At 50.6% G+C, this 14,478-nt stretch overlaps 1 protein-coding gene across 4 annotated transcripts; it reads left to right on the top strand.

Moving 5' to 3' along the window:
* Nucleotides 1–221: 221 nt before the first annotated feature.
* On the top strand, nt 222–14,328 carry Il17re (interleukin 17 receptor E). Of its 4 annotated transcripts, XM_075983180.1 has the most exons (17): nt 222–420; nt 526–666; nt 996–1,011; nt 1,912–2,007; nt 4,789–4,886; nt 5,115–5,274; nt 5,349–5,488; nt 6,501–6,569; nt 7,361–7,427; nt 8,298–8,473; nt 8,563–8,610; nt 8,700–8,745; nt 8,842–8,996; nt 11,692–11,760; nt 12,324–12,375; nt 12,449–12,547; nt 13,159–14,328. In XM_075983180.1, the coding sequence occupies exons 2-17, from the start codon at nt 532–534 to the stop codon at nt 13,740–13,742; spliced, it is 2,010 nt and encodes a 669-aa protein (XP_075839295.1). In that variant the 5' UTR covers nt 222–420; nt 526–531; the 3' UTR covers nt 13,743–14,328. The 4 variants fall into 4 exon arrangements, with proteins under 4 accessions (XP_075839295.1, XP_075839297.1, XP_075839296.1 ...); XM_075983181.1 differs by lacking the exon at nt 222–420 and having other exon boundaries at nt 448–666; nt 5,115–5,256; XM_075983179.1 differs by lacking the exon at nt 222–420 and having other exon boundaries at nt 448–666.
* Nucleotides 14,329–14,478: the final 150 nt, after the last annotated feature.

Raw genomic sequence — 14,478 nt, 5'->3', positions numbered from 1 at the left:
ATATAATGTTTACTTATTTTTTGGCCTGGCTTTAAATGATGAACCAATTACTTCTCTATCTTCAGCATTCAGTGTAGATAAGTGCAGAATAGTTAATTCTCAAAATCAAAGATGTGTAACTGTCTATGGCAGACTCAAGTTCTAGAGCAAACTAACGGGTGTGTCGGATCTGCAGTGTCTGAGGAGTAGGAGGGGTTAAGAAACGGGTGCATCTCCACAACAGGGTGCTGGTCCCTTTCCTATTAACTCTCCACCACACCAGGAGCCCCTGTGACTGGAGAGCAGTACCGCTTTCTACAGAACAGTAAACAAGTGAACAGCATTGATCAGTGCCCTGGCTCAGGGGAAGGAATGTGCCCTAGCCTGCTGGTTAGGAGAGAGGAGGAGCTTCAGGGTAGGGTGGATCCCGGGCAGGGCTAGGTGAGAGCGCCTGCTGGTACCCTGTGCTCCTCACAACTCCAGGGCCAGGCCCTGCTGCCCTCCTGCAGACAACAAAGCCATGGTCTCTGTGTCCTGATCCTGCAGAAGCTCATGGGGAGCTCCAGATCGGCAGCCTTGTTTCTGCCTCTCCTGCTGCTGCTCCTCAGCCTGTCTGCGGCTGCTGAGGTTGACTGTCCCTACCTGCCACGCCGCCGGATCAGCCGCTGTCTGCTGGCCCTCCGTGTGGTAAGGTCCTGCTGCTAAGTGGGGGGACACTTGCTTGGCACAGGGTAGAACTCCCCATTCTCTCCTGCCTGCCTTCTCCTACCTCTGAAATCCCTGTGCTCTAGTGGCGGCCTCATTGTGTTCCCTGTGTGGTCTTGAAGGGATTGGTAAGGTTCCGGTGTGCTGAGGTCCTTGGCAGGGTGGAACTGAGAAGAAAACAGCTGGCGTAGATGGACATCTGTGGGCCTCAGAACTGGATGATTGACACAGTTCAGGGAGAATGCTCCTTATATAAGTCCCTTCTAATGATGCCTCTCTCCTTTCTCTTTCCGCTGGCCCTGTACCTTCAGGATAAGAGTTCCACCGGTGAGTCTTAGCTCTTGTTCTGCTTCTCTTCCCCGTGCTCCCCTGAGTTCCAGGTCCCGCTCAGCCATCCATGGCAATTTCGGTTCTAACCTGAGGTTCAATGAGAAAGTGGAGGACCAGTCTAGGTTTGCATTGTAATTCTCCCTCAGACTCTAGGAATACTCAGGCAATGTTCTTCACTCTGCCATTTGGCCATGGCCTCTAAGCACAGGAGCAGCGGAGAAATGATCACGTGATGGGGACAGTGTTGCTTCCAGTCAATGGGGAGGATAAGATAAACGCCCTGGCAAACCTCTAGGCATTCTGTACAAGTTGGCTCTTCCTCTCACTGGCCCTTCACTTGATCAGGAAGAATACTCTTTCATACTTAATGGTACATTCTGCTTTATCAAGCTTTCCCCATTCATTATGTTACATGGTCCTTATAACAACCCCATTCTATGGAAGAGTAATCTGGCACCTGTCCAATAATTTACCCAAGCTTGTACTTGAATATTTGTCAGAGCCCAGCCTTAAATTCAGTTTGGAGGAGACAGGCAGGACCTCCTTAGACCCTACCATTTTCCTTGTTCCTCTTTTTGTTTTGTTTTGAGGCAGGGTCTCACCATGTAATACAAAGCCTCCATCCTTTATTTATTTATTTGTTTGTTTGTCTTCATTTTTTTGAGACAGGGTTTCTCTGTGTAGTCCTGGTTGTCCTGGTACTCACTTTGTAGCTTAGATTGACCTCAAACTCAAACTCACAGAGATCTGCCTGCGTCTGCCTCCTGAGTGCTGGGATGAAAGGTGTGCACCACCACCGCACAGCTGCCTCCGTCTTTAATCCTCCTGTCTCAGCCTCCCAAGGAGTGACTTACAGCCATGTGCCACTGTGCCGACTTCCCTTTCTGTCTTACACAGGAAGTTCTGCTCAAGCTCCCTGCCCTACCCTCCTAGCCACAAAGCCTTGGCTCTGGCCCTGCTGTTTGTGCCTGCATCTGCTGTCCCGTCCTTCAGGTAGGAAGAGCAGCCTCCGAGCCGTTCTCAGCGGAGGTTTGGATTAGGGACAGCTGCAGAACCACAAGTGTCAGTTGTTATACTGGAACGCGTTTTTGTCCTGTTAACCTCACCAGGGACATGAGCATCCCAGGATAGCACATCATGACAGACATTCAGGGGACAGCTGTCTCTTTGTGGAGCTGCCTCCTTTCATCTGGTACCAATTCCTGAAAGTTGTGTGTGCTAGGGACTTGCTATTGTTACTTTCCATCTGTAAAATGGGATTGTCACTCTGCTGTTTCATCGTCTTACTCAGCACACACTGAACACACACTTTAAAACCAGCAGTTATGGGGGGCTAGAGAGATGGCTCAGTGCTCTTCTAGAGGTCCTGAGTTCAATTCCCAGCCACCACATGGTGGCTCACAACCACCTGTAATGAGATCTGGCGACCTCATCTGGTGTGAAGGTGACCATGCAGCAAAACACTGTATGTATAATAAATAAATCTTAAAAAAAAAACAAAACTAGAAGTTATGGGAGGATGGAAAGATAGCACAGCAGTCACGAGTACTAGATGCTCTTGCGGAGGACCTAAGTTCAGTTCCCAGTACCCACGTCAGGCAGTTCCCAACTGTCTGTACGTCAGCTCCAAGGAATCTGAGGTTTCTGATCTCTCGAGCATCTGCACTCATTGTATGTACCTACACACAAATATACATGCACACATGTAATTAATATAAAATAAAGTCACACCGTTAATCCCAGCACTCAGGAGGCAGAGGCAGGCGGATCTCTGTGTGTTCGAGACCAGCCTGGTCTACAGAGAAAATTCCAGGATTGGCTCCATAACTACTGGGAAACGCTGTCTTGAAAAACCAATAACAAATAAATAAAATAACATCACAAAACGTTAGTTTAAGCAGGGCGATGGTGGCACACGCCTTTAATCCCAGCACTCGGGAGGCAGAGGCAGGCAGATCTCTGTGAGTTCGAGACCAGCCTGGTCTACAGAGCTAATTCCAGGACAGGAACCAAAGCTACAGAGAAACCCTGTCTCGAAAAAAACAAAAACAAAAAAAACCCCAAAAAGTTAGTTTAAAATTTTTCACCATTCGAAATCATGCTACAGCTGGGCAGTGGTGGTGCACACCTGTAATCCAGTACTCGGGAGGCAGAGGCAGGCGGATCTCTGAGTTCCAGGACAGTCTGGGACACACAGAGAAACCCTGTCTTAAAAAAAAAAAAGGTGCTATAATTAGCACCTACCTTTGTTGGAGGAGTGTGTGTTCTCTATTTAAATCATTCTTCTCTGTTTTATTTATTTATTTATTAATTATATATACACTTTCCAAGATACAGTGCCAGATCTCGTTACAGATGGTTGTGAGCCACCATATGGTTGCTGGGAATTGAACTCAGGACCTCTGGAAGAGCAACCAGTGCTCTTAACCTCTGAGCCATCTCTCCAGCCCTGTCTTATTTATTTTTTACATATTTTTCATTAGGGGTGGAGAGATGGTTCAGTTGTTAAGAGCACTGGCTGCTATTTCAGAGGATCTCTATTTGGTTCCCAGCACCCACATGGTGGCTCACAGTTATCTGTAGCTCTGGTTCCAGGGAACCTCAGCAGGCACTGGGCATGCACATGGTGCATATATACACATGTGCAGGCAAGGCATTCATACACATAAAATAAAATGAATAAACCTAAAGATTTAAAAAATAAATAAAATAGCTTTTATTTATTATTTGACAATCTCATACTTGCATACAATCCACCTTGATCATCGCCATCCACAGTTCCTCCCCCTTCCCTTGGGTAACTCCCAATGCATCATTGTCCCACATCGTGTCTTCTTTTTTTTTTTTAATATTTGTTTTATGTGTATGAGGGTTTTGCCTGCTTGTATATATGTGTATTACATCCATATAGTACCCATGAAAACATCAAATCCTGGTAGCACTGGAGTTATAGATGGTTGCGAGCCACCATGCGGGTCCTCTAAGAACAGTGAGTGCTCTGAACTGCTCATCCATCTTTCTGCGCATGCACGCGCGCACACACACATAGCCCTCAGCTTTCTGAGACAGAGGCACACTGTGTAGTCCTGGCTCGCCTGGAACTTGCAGAGCAGACCAGGTTGGCCTCAAGATCAAGAGATCTGCCTGCCTCCGCCTTTCAATACAAATAGAAAACCATGTCTTGCTCTGTTTGTTTTGTAACTCACTGAGTCGAATCAGTGAGTCCACTTGCTGGAAAGCTGACTGAGCTTGCTGGCTCGGCCTGGTGCAGTCTCGTGCAGGTAACCACGGTTGCAGTGGGCTCATGAACATGACAACCATGCCACATCTAGAGACCTCATTGCTCCTTCACATCCTCTGGCTCTCAAGTTCTTTCTGCTCCCTTTTCCGTGCTCACTGAGCCTGGAAGGGCCTCAATTCTTTTTTTTACTGAATCATAATTTTTGCCAACAAAGGAGCTCAATATCATTGCTGCCCTTGATTTCTATTGACTTCTTACTCAACATTGGGTTGCATCTCCAGGTAGGACAGGGACCAAGAATTCCAAGGTAAGGGCTGAAGAGATGGCTCAGTGGTTGGGAGCAGTGGCTGCTCTTCCAGAGGACCCAGGTTCAATTCCCAGTACCCACATGGCAGCTCACGACTGTAACTCCTGTTCCAGGGGATCCAACATGCTCACACAGATGTAGATGCTGTCAAAACACCAATGTACATAAAATATAAATAAATTAAAAAAAAGAATTCCCAGGTAAGAAGGGTGTCTCCCTCCTACAGGCCTTCAGTGGGGCTGGTTCCCTCTCTTGGTGAAGAAATCTAAAAGTCCTCATAAGTTTGAATTCTACTGGAGGCACAGGACACCAGCCTCCTCCCAGGTATTCACAGCTCTCCTCTGGCCCGCAACTCCTTTCTTCCCTTATTTTGTTCTCCAGCTACAAGAGGGAGTTTGAGAATGGGGTGAATATACAGTAAGGGAAACTGAGGCCAAAGGAACCTGAACGATTTGCCTGTGGTCTCTCAGGTTTCAAAGGCAAAACCAGAAAGCAGATGCCCTGGATCCTGGCTTAACATAGTGATGTCTACCATCTGTTCTCTACTTGCAGAGGAAGCTGCTAGGCAGCCTTTCCCTGTCTCGTGGAGGCCATCGCATTTCCAGCCCCTCCCCAGCCGTCTCCCACAGAGGGCCACGCTCCAAAAGGAGCCAGCCTTTGGACACAGAAGGAGCAGAGCATCTTCTTAGAGCAGGTTCACAGAAGCGTGGAGGTAGGCATGACGCTCATCAGCAGGTGCTTTCAGCCTCACCTGAGCCAGGCTCGCTGAGTCTTCCTTCTCCCTAGGACCTGACTTCTCCTTTGATTTGCTGCCTGAGGCACAGGCTATTAGGGTGACGCTTCCTCCAGGCCCAGAGGCTAGTGTGCGTCTCTGTTACCAGTGGGCCCTGGAATGTGAAGATATGAACAGTTCCTTTGATACCCAGGTATGGAGTTCCATGCCCAGTAAAGAGACCGATTATATAATTTCTCAGCAAATGGGGGCTGGGGAGGGCAACTGGGACCCAGACAAGGAGAGTAGTTGTCTAAAACTTCCTTAGAAAATGAGGTAGGTAGCATCAAGCCTTTTTTTTTTTTTGGATTAAGCAGAAACGGTGGTGGGCTATGTTACTTGAGAGGAGAGGCCAGAAAGAAATGAGTATAGTATGTATTCCTAGGGAGAGAGAGGACTGTTGGTGTGATTCACGTCAAATTAAGAGACCTTTGCTAGGGCCGGGGACGTAGCTCAGTTGGTAGAGTGTTTGCCCAGCATGCTTGACCTCTGGCATTGTACAAATGGGTGGGAGGTATAAACAGGAGGGCCAGAAATTCAAGGTCTTCTTTGGATATATAATGAGTCTGAAGTCAGTTTGGAGTACACAAGTCTTAAGAAAAAGAGCAACAAAAGCTTTGTTATTTCCTCAGGAGGTTGTTCCCTGATATTTGGCCAAACTGTCACATGTGCCTTGGTGCATTTCCCTCTCACACCTTTGGTCTAGCCCTCAGAAAATGATATTCTCCAATCTCACAGTCCAGGTCCTAGAAGTTCACTTCACCCTCCAGACATCACAGATGCCACTGTGCATAGCTGGGCATCACGAGCAGAGACTGATGCCCTTCTCTGGGGTCCCTCGGCTCGCTTCTTGTCTGCAATGACTATATCTTCTGACTTCACGGTGATACTAACCTTTAGTAGAGTTGGTGCTTCTAACGCTCTGCATGGCATACAGCTGGAACTCAAGAAATGTCCAGTCCTTTCCCTACCCCTACTCCTTGTAGAGTACCTCAAGCAAATGGCCAGAGTAGAGAACCAAGATCCTATGAGAGGGAGAAATCATTGTCATGGAGGAGGAAAGCAAGGCGTATTATCCAGGGTCCCAGCATCCTCCTGCCTCGCACACAGTGGCCATGCCCTTGCTTAGGTGTCTCTTTTCCTCTCCTTTTGTGATTTATCAACAGAAAATTGTGTCTGGGGGCCACACTGCAGACCTGCATTATGAATTCCTCCTGCCCTGCACATGCATAGAGGTGAGCACAGGAACCGCATCTCCAGTAAGTCAGCTTACAAAGGCCTAGGGATGGAGGATGACTTGGTGATGGAGCAAGCCGTACGGCACTGAAGAGAGACTCCACAAGGCCTAGGCTACTGGGATGCTTGGGAAAACTGGTGCTGGCTATGAGCCACACATGCTCAAAGTAGAAGGGTCCTAGGCCATTTCATCTCAGCCCTGCCTGGATGCTGCCTTCCCTGGTCCAGATTCAGCTTCAGCTCAGACACAGAGTAAACAGCCACCAGCCATCACCGTGTTCTTGAGAGCCAAGGTTGTGTGTTTCTCCTGAAGTCATGGCTTCTCCAGCCTCTATTATAGCTCTCCATCTCTCCTTGTAAGTCTGAAGATAAAGAGGCTTTGAATGTTTTTAGAAGGAAGACAGGTACTAAAAGGAGCATGTAGACAGAGCCCTGGGAAACAAGAACCTGTCAGAGGAGACAACCCGGGGACTCTTAGGGAATCCAGAATAAGGAGTCAACACAGAGTCCTGGGTACCTTGAGAAAGTCAAGAATGGAGTTCAGAAAGCCTAAAATTGAGGGATGTGACCCTTGGGATCTCTCTCTTGCTGGGATCAGTTCTTTGGAGACAGGAATAGTCAGCCCCTCATTTCCCATTCTTGCCCGTACTCTGGAACCCTAAACCTTGCCCACACTCCACATCGCTCCCCAATTAGTGTCCTGCAGCTCAAGCTGCTTCCTAACAGTAAGCTAGATCCCGAAGGATGATGCTGGAAAAGCCATTTCCTTGATTCTCTCTATGCTCCCCAGGCGTCCTACCTGCAGGAGGACACTGTGAGGCGCAAAAAGTGTCCCTTCCAGCGCTGGCCTGAAGCCTGTGAGTGTTGTTTGTATTGATCCTGGTGCACATTCATTCCCCTCTCCCCCTCCTCCCCCATGTGTGTGTGATGGAGAGAGACCCCAGGTGACATGAGGACATTTTTGTCTGGAGCCGTGTTGGGTGGGGGGCATGGTGTCTAACGGTCAGCAGGCGAGCTCCTGCGTGCTGAACATTCTGAGTGGAAGAGGGTCACCCAGGGAACAGTGCGTGAGAAGACCAACTAGAGACCTAGGCTCACTTCCCAGCTCTGCCATGGGTTATCCCCAGAGGCCCCTCTTCACCCCCCTCATCTGTAAAATTTGAAACTGTTTACGAGGCTTGAGTGGAATATTTCACAGGAAAGTGGCTGGTGTTGTTTGGAGAGCTGTATGCTCAGCGGTGACCTTGAGAAGAGATGACATTCGATACACACAAAGCCTCCATACCTAGGCAGGGTTATCAAGGACTGTCTGCAGGGCATCAGCTCAGGAAAGGAGACACCCAGGGACACTGTCATGAGCAGAGAGGGTCTCAGAGGAACTGGCACCTGAGCTGAGCTCAGAAAATGGACAGGATTTAGAAAGAAGAGCTGACAGATGACATTCAGAGTCTGAGAGGAGCCCACATAGATTTGAAGTATAGGGGGCAGTAGGGGAATTCAGAATGGAGACCCAGGGTGGGGAAAATAAAGCCAAAGAAGCTGGGCAGAGAAGGAGGGAGGGAGGGAGGGAGGGAGGGAGGGAGGGAGGGAGGGAGGGAGGAAGGGTGGAGGAGTGTTCGCCTGCTAAGCCTGGAATTGTGCTGGTGCACTGGTATTTTCTCCCGTGCCCTGGGGTGGGGTGGGGGTGGGGAGATGGAGCCTCATCCTTGGACCTGCCACCTGCCCAGATGGCTCGGACTTCTGGAAGTCAGTTCGCTTCACTGACTACAGCCAACACAGTCAGATGGCCATGGCTCTGACACTCCGCTGCCCACTGAAACTGGAGGCCTCCCTCTGCCAGAGGCAGGACCCACTCGTGCCCTGTGAAACCCTCCCCAATGCCACAGCACAGGAATCAGAAGGAGTAAGGACAGCCCCCTCCCTCCAGAACCGAGGTGGGCAGGGTTGGGGCCCAGAGACCTTCTCCCTGTCTAACTCGCCTCTTCTTAACAGTGGTATGTCCTAGGGAATGTGGACCTGCACCCCCAGCTCTGCTTTAAGGTACAGCCGTGGGCAGGAGGCTGGCAGTGGGCGGAGGAAGGGAGGGATGGAACTGAATCTTGCTGACTTGCCATTCCTGTGTTTCTCAGTTTTCTTTTAAGAATAGCAGCCATGTTGAATGTCCCCACCAGAGCGGTGAGTCTGTAGGAGTCCCTTCTTCCACACCTCACCCTCCCTCACCTGTGACCTCCAGGCCCAGTACACCCAACTCTGATCACCTCCCACAAACAGGGTCTCTCCCATCCTGGAATGTGAGCATGGACACCCAGGGCCGACAACTGACCCTGCACTTTTCCTCGAGAACACATGCTACCTTCAGTGCTGCCTGGAGTGACCCAGGCTTAGGGATCGATACCTTGATGCCTCCGGTGTACAGCATCAGCCAGGTACAGCCTAGCTGGGCTCTGGTTCCCACCAGGTTCTCTTGGCAGATGCATATCCCTAACGTTTCTGTTACTTCAGTGAGGCCGACCCCGGGTGGTAGAGGCAGAAAAGCCTGCATCCTGGCATCTGTCATAGCCTGCATCCTGTCGTCTGTCATAGCCAGCATCCTGCCGTCTGTCATTGCTTGCATCCTGGCATCTGTCATGGACTATTTACCTGACCAGCCTTGGATCACTGGTCCTCTGTTAACCTATGGGGTCCTGCAGGAGGGGGTTCCTAAGTCTCAGTCCCTTAGACGCTGGCACTGCCACCGTCAAAGTTTGTGTGTGTGGTGGAGCGTGTGTATGCATAGACATTCACACCTGTAGGTGTGAATCAAGAGTGCAGGGGTCGGGCTGGAGAGATGGCTCAGCAGTTGGGAGCATTGCCTGCTCTTCCAAAGGTCCTGAGTTCAGTTCCCAGCAACCACATGGTGGCTCACAACCATCTGTAATGAGGTCTGGTGCCCTCTTCTGGACTTCAGGCATACACACAGAAAGAATACAGTAATACATAGTAAATGAATATTTAAAAAAAAAGAGTGCAGGGGTCTTCTACTCATTCCCACCTCATTTCTTGGAGACAAGGTCTCTCACTGAACCAAGAGCTCCCTGTTTTCAGCTAGGGTGGACATCTAGTGAGATATTGGGATTCACCTGTCTCTGACCCCACTGCTGGGGTTGCATGAATATGCTGCCATGCCTGGCTTTTTTTTCTCCCCCAGACAGGGCTTTGCTGTGCAGCCCTGGCTGTCCTGGAACTCACCCTGTAGACCAGGCTGGCCTCGAACTCACAGAGATCCCCCTGCCTCTGCCTTCCGAGTCCTGGGATTAAAGGCCACCACCACCCGGCTCTCTCTCTTTTTTAAATCTGGATGCTTGGGATTTGAACTTAGGTGCTTATGCTTGCGCGCAAAGGCAGTTACTGAGTCATTTCCTCTGCCCTACGTTGCATATTGATGCCACCCTCACCCCAGCTGCCGTCTCCCAGGTCTCATGCCTCCACAAGGCACTAGTATAAAAGTTCACTGTCGTAGTTAGGGTTTCTGTTGCTGTGAAGAGACACAATGACCACAGTGATGGTTATAAAGGAAAACATTTCTGCCTGGGGGTGTTTCGAGACAGGGTTTCTTTGTGTAACCCCAGCTGTCCTAGAACTTGCTATGTAGACCAGGCTGGTCTCAAATTCATAGAGATCCTTCTGCTTCTGTTTCCTGAGTGCTGGGATTAAAGGTGTGCACTGCCGCCACCTGCCTGGCAGGAAAGCTTCTAGTTGGGGCTGGCTTACAGTTCAGAGATGTAGTCCATTATCATCATGGTGGGAATCATGGCGGCGTGCCGGCAGACGTGGTGCTGGAGAGGCAAATGAGACTTGTATTGTACATCTTGATCCACAGGAAGCAGAAGTGAAAATGCCACACACTAGACCCGATTTGAGCATCTGAGACCCCAAAGCCCAGCCCCTAGTGGCACACCTCTTCCAACAAAGTCACACCTACTCCAACAAGGGCATACGTCCTAATAGTCCTAATAGTGCCACTCCCTATGGGCCTGTGGGGGCTGCTTTTATTAAAAAAATTCACATTCACCAACTTTCAAGAGACCCCTGGAAGCTGAAGGACTCACAGTTCAGTACGGCTCTGGTTGACTAGCTAGCCAACTTGGTTCTGTGCATCTGATTTAAAAACCACAATGGCCAAACCGCAGCACTCAGCTAACCCAGCATCCAGTTCACCCTCAAAGGCTGCCTTGCAGCTGGCAGCCTGCGGGCTCCATACAGCAGGTTGTAGCAAACACTTGATCTCTAGAGCATCTACTTGCTTGTCAGTTGCCTCCAGAGTGGAGTCAGGCAGGTGAGGGGTACAGAGTAGGGGAGAGGTGTCACTATTGGGTAGAGATAACTGGGCAGCCCGTGACTAACATGTGGACAGAGTGGAGCCAGGTCTCATCTGTAGACAGCAATCAGGTCTCCAATTCAGCACACAATCTCCTAAGTGCTGCTCTGTGCCCAGCCTACGTTAGCACCAGGAGGTGTAAGAAGAGCATACGCTACAGGCTTTGCTCCCCTTTTCTTAGCCTAATAACAGCTGCTTCAACATTATCAGTGTATTAAAAGCATCTATCTGCATATTTCTATTTATTGCTTCTAGTAACCCACTAAAGATTATTGTCCCTCATGCAAATAAAGAATCTGAGGCGGGGAAAGGAGAAGGTATCATCTTAGCCCACAGAACGGTCCTGAACTCAGGAACTAGAAAGGCCACAGTTAAGCCTCAACCTAGGCTGCCAGGCTCCACGGCTCACTCTCCAGTGGACAAGATGTCTCCTCAGTTGTGAGGGGAATGAAGGGATGCACGCATGCTGCAGGACTAAGACAATGACTGTGCCCACCTTCCGTGTGTGTGTGTGTGTGTGTGTGTGTGTGTGTGTGTGTGTGTGTGAGAGAGAGAGAGAGAGAGAGAGAGAGAGAGAGAGAGAGAGAGAGCGCTCTGCTGGAGCCGTTAATATCTGGTATCTGGAGAGAGTCAACATTGGCTAGGGTTGCCAAGGAAGTCTCCTGGAGGTGGCACTGGGTCCTCTATCTAGGTAGGATGGAGGTGGATGAAACACTATCAGATCTGCCTATATGGGGACAACCATTCTCCCTTTGTCCCTACAGACCCAGGGCTCAGTCCCGGTGACTTTAGACCTCGTCATTCCCTTCTTGAAGCCGGGGAGCTGCATCCTGGTAAGAAATCCTACCCCACCCCTCACAGATTCCCTGGCACAGAGTCCATAAATGGATTTGGTTTGGCCAAGTGTTTCAAATTGGAATTAGTGGTCACTAGTTATATGTTATCTACAAAACAAAACACTGAGGCAGGAAGACCTTTGTGAGTTCGAGGCTAGCCTGGTCTACAATAGCTGGTTCCAGGACAGGCTCCAAAGCTACAGAGAAACCCTGTCTCAAAAAACAAAAACCAAAAAAAACAAAAAACAAAAACAAAACAAGACACTGATATTTTGCCTTCCCATAAAAAAGGGGAAAACCTGGTGCTATATGTTCATGAGGTGTGGTGACAAGGCCTAGCTCTCAGTGGTTGGTGGCTGCTCTGTACTCTCCATCCCAGGTCAAGTGTGGGAGCCACTGTGGTCTCACTGGCATTTGCCACCTTGGCCTGGTCTGTGTCAGTTCAAGGATTGTACAAGACCCAAAACTGGAGCTGCAGGAATTCCCAAGCCAGTGGGGACTCCTTCCCTGGGAGGGCAGGCTTGCTCTAGCTCACATGAGTGGGGGCCCTGTGTTCTCAGGTGTGGAGGTCCGATGTCCAGTTTGCCTGGAAGCACCTTTTGTGTCCTTATGGTGAGTTTTTGGGTGAGAGGAGAGGGAGCTTGGGCACTGAAGAGATGGCTTGGCTTCACCCTGCTGGATTCAGTCTCCCATAGACACCTGGGGCTCTTGATCCTGGCACTGCTGGGCCTCATCATTCTACTGGGCGTAATTCTGGTCCTCCTCTGCCGGCGCCTACTGCCAGGTAAGTTCACCTGGGGTAGCCAAGACAGACATTTCCGGCACCACTTGATCAAATTAGGGGAAAGTTCAGACCACTAGTCTTAGGCCCCCTAGTGGACAGGAATGGTTAAGACAGGGCAAAGGGCTTGTGGGTGTGGGTTCTATCCGTACCACCAAGCCCGCAGGAGGCGAGGGCGGCGATGGGGTAGGGAGTGTTTACAATCCAGCCTGCTGTGCACTAGAAGCTGCACGTTTTCCTCCTTAGCCTTTAAGCCCCAAATAGGCTCAGTTTGGAGGACTGACTCCCAGAACGAATAAAGAATACAGAGTGTAGGGCGCTCTAGAGTGTGGGCCAAAGGCCTCAAGGGAAGGGCTGACCTGTCTCCCTGCCACACACACATACACACACAAACACACACACCACACCACACCACACCACACATACACCCAGCTGTTGCTCCGGTCCTCTGCTACACAGACACAGACACACAGACACACACAACACACACAGACACACACAGACACACACAGACACACACAGACACACAGACACACACACAGACACACACACACACACACACACACACACACACACACACACACACACCACTCAGCTGTTGCTCGGGTCCCCAGGTCCAAGCCAAGCGCGGCCAATTTTACTACTGCACGCAGCGGACTCAGAGGCCCAGCGGCGCCTGGTGGGAGCGTTGGCCGAACTGCTGCGGACCGCGCTGGGCGGTGGGCGCGACGTCATCGTGGACCTCTGGGAGGGGACTCATGTGGCACGTATTGGACCACTGCCATGGCTCTGGGCTGCGCGGGAGCGCGTGGTGCGGGAGCAGGGCACGGTGCTGCTGCTGTGGAACTGTGCAGGCCCCAGCCCAGCCGGCAGCAGCGACTCGCAGACTGCGTCCCTTCGCACCCTGCTCTGCGCTGCCCCACGCCGGCTGCTGCTTGCCTACTTCAGTCGCCTCTGCACCAAAGGCGACATCCCCCGGCCTCTGCGCACTCTGCCACGCTACCGCTTGTTTCGTGACCTGCCGCGCCTGCTGAGGGCTCTGGATGCTCGACCTGCCACCCTAGCCACCAACTGGAGTCATCTTGGGGCTACGCGATGCTTGCAAAGCCGCCTGGAGCTGTGTCACCGGCTGGAACTTGCCGCCAGAGTTGACTACCAAAGCTCAACCCATCATCTCTGCGGTTCCAGTTGTCTGTAGCCTCGGCCTAGGTAGCAACAGCTGGAACTATAAAATGAGGCCTCAAACTTGAACTCTTTGGGGATTTCTTGCCCCCCCTCAAAACTGTAAGACTCACCCCAGGCCCCAAACTTGTCCAGCTTCATTCTCATATTCGCTCCCTCTCAGAGTCCCTGAGAGAAAGTTGGATCCTTTCTGAGGAAGAGGGGCGATTTTTCTGTTTTCTTTCGGAAGCTGCAAAGACAGCCACCTGCACCATATACTCTAGCCCAGGCTGCAGAGCTGGGCCAAGTCTGGGAAGCAGGCGCTATATGTCAAGGCCTTGAAGGTAGTTCTGCTCAGTGGAGTTGAGAGAAACCCCTTGTAAGTTTCCAGAGGGAGTCTCTATCCAGAGGGAGTTTGACTTTTTGCTTTACTTTGTTTTTGTTTGCTTGAGACAGACACTGTAGCCCTGGATAGCCTGGAACAAAGAGAGAGCTTGCTGCCTCTGCCTCCTGAGTGCTGGGGTTGAAGGCGTGCACCCCCCCCCACTTGGTGAGAGAGAGGATTTTCTTTCATCCAGAAAGATGAATAAAAGTGACCATCGTAGATAAATTAAGGACCAAAGTGTGCTGCTCCTGTGTGCCTGGGCCTGCCCTAAGCTTGTTCTAGGGCGACTCACAGTCCTCGTCTGTGGCCTCATACCTGTGAGAGGCAAGGGGGTCCAGTACCTCATTGTGATTCTTCTGAGAGCAAAGGGAAAACCAAAGCTCAGCTG

Source organism: Microtus pennsylvanicus, chromosome 8 (genome assembly GCF_037038515.1).
Source record: "Microtus pennsylvanicus isolate mMicPen1 chromosome 8, mMicPen1.hap1, whole genome shotgun sequence".
Lineage (NCBI taxonomy): Eukaryota > Metazoa > Chordata > Mammalia > Rodentia > Cricetidae > Microtus > Microtus pennsylvanicus.
The sequence above is the reverse complement of the archived record's forward strand: the minus strand, read 5'-3'. Positions and strand labels throughout refer to the sequence as shown.

Bases quoted from the DNA above. Each gene is read 5' to 3' on its own strand.
- Il17re (XM_075983180.1), top strand. From the start codon at position 532: ATGGGGAGCTCCAGATCGGCAGCCTTGTTTCTGCCTCTCCTGCTGCTG. The intron at 4,887-5,114 runs GTATTCACAGCT...CTCTACTTGCAG, and splicing joins GGACACCAGCCTCCTCCCAG to AGGAAGCTGCTAGGCAGCCT. The intron at 6,570-7,360 runs GTGAGCACAGGA...TATGCTCCCCAG, and splicing joins TGCCCTGCACATGCATAGAG to GCGTCCTACCTGCAGGAGGA.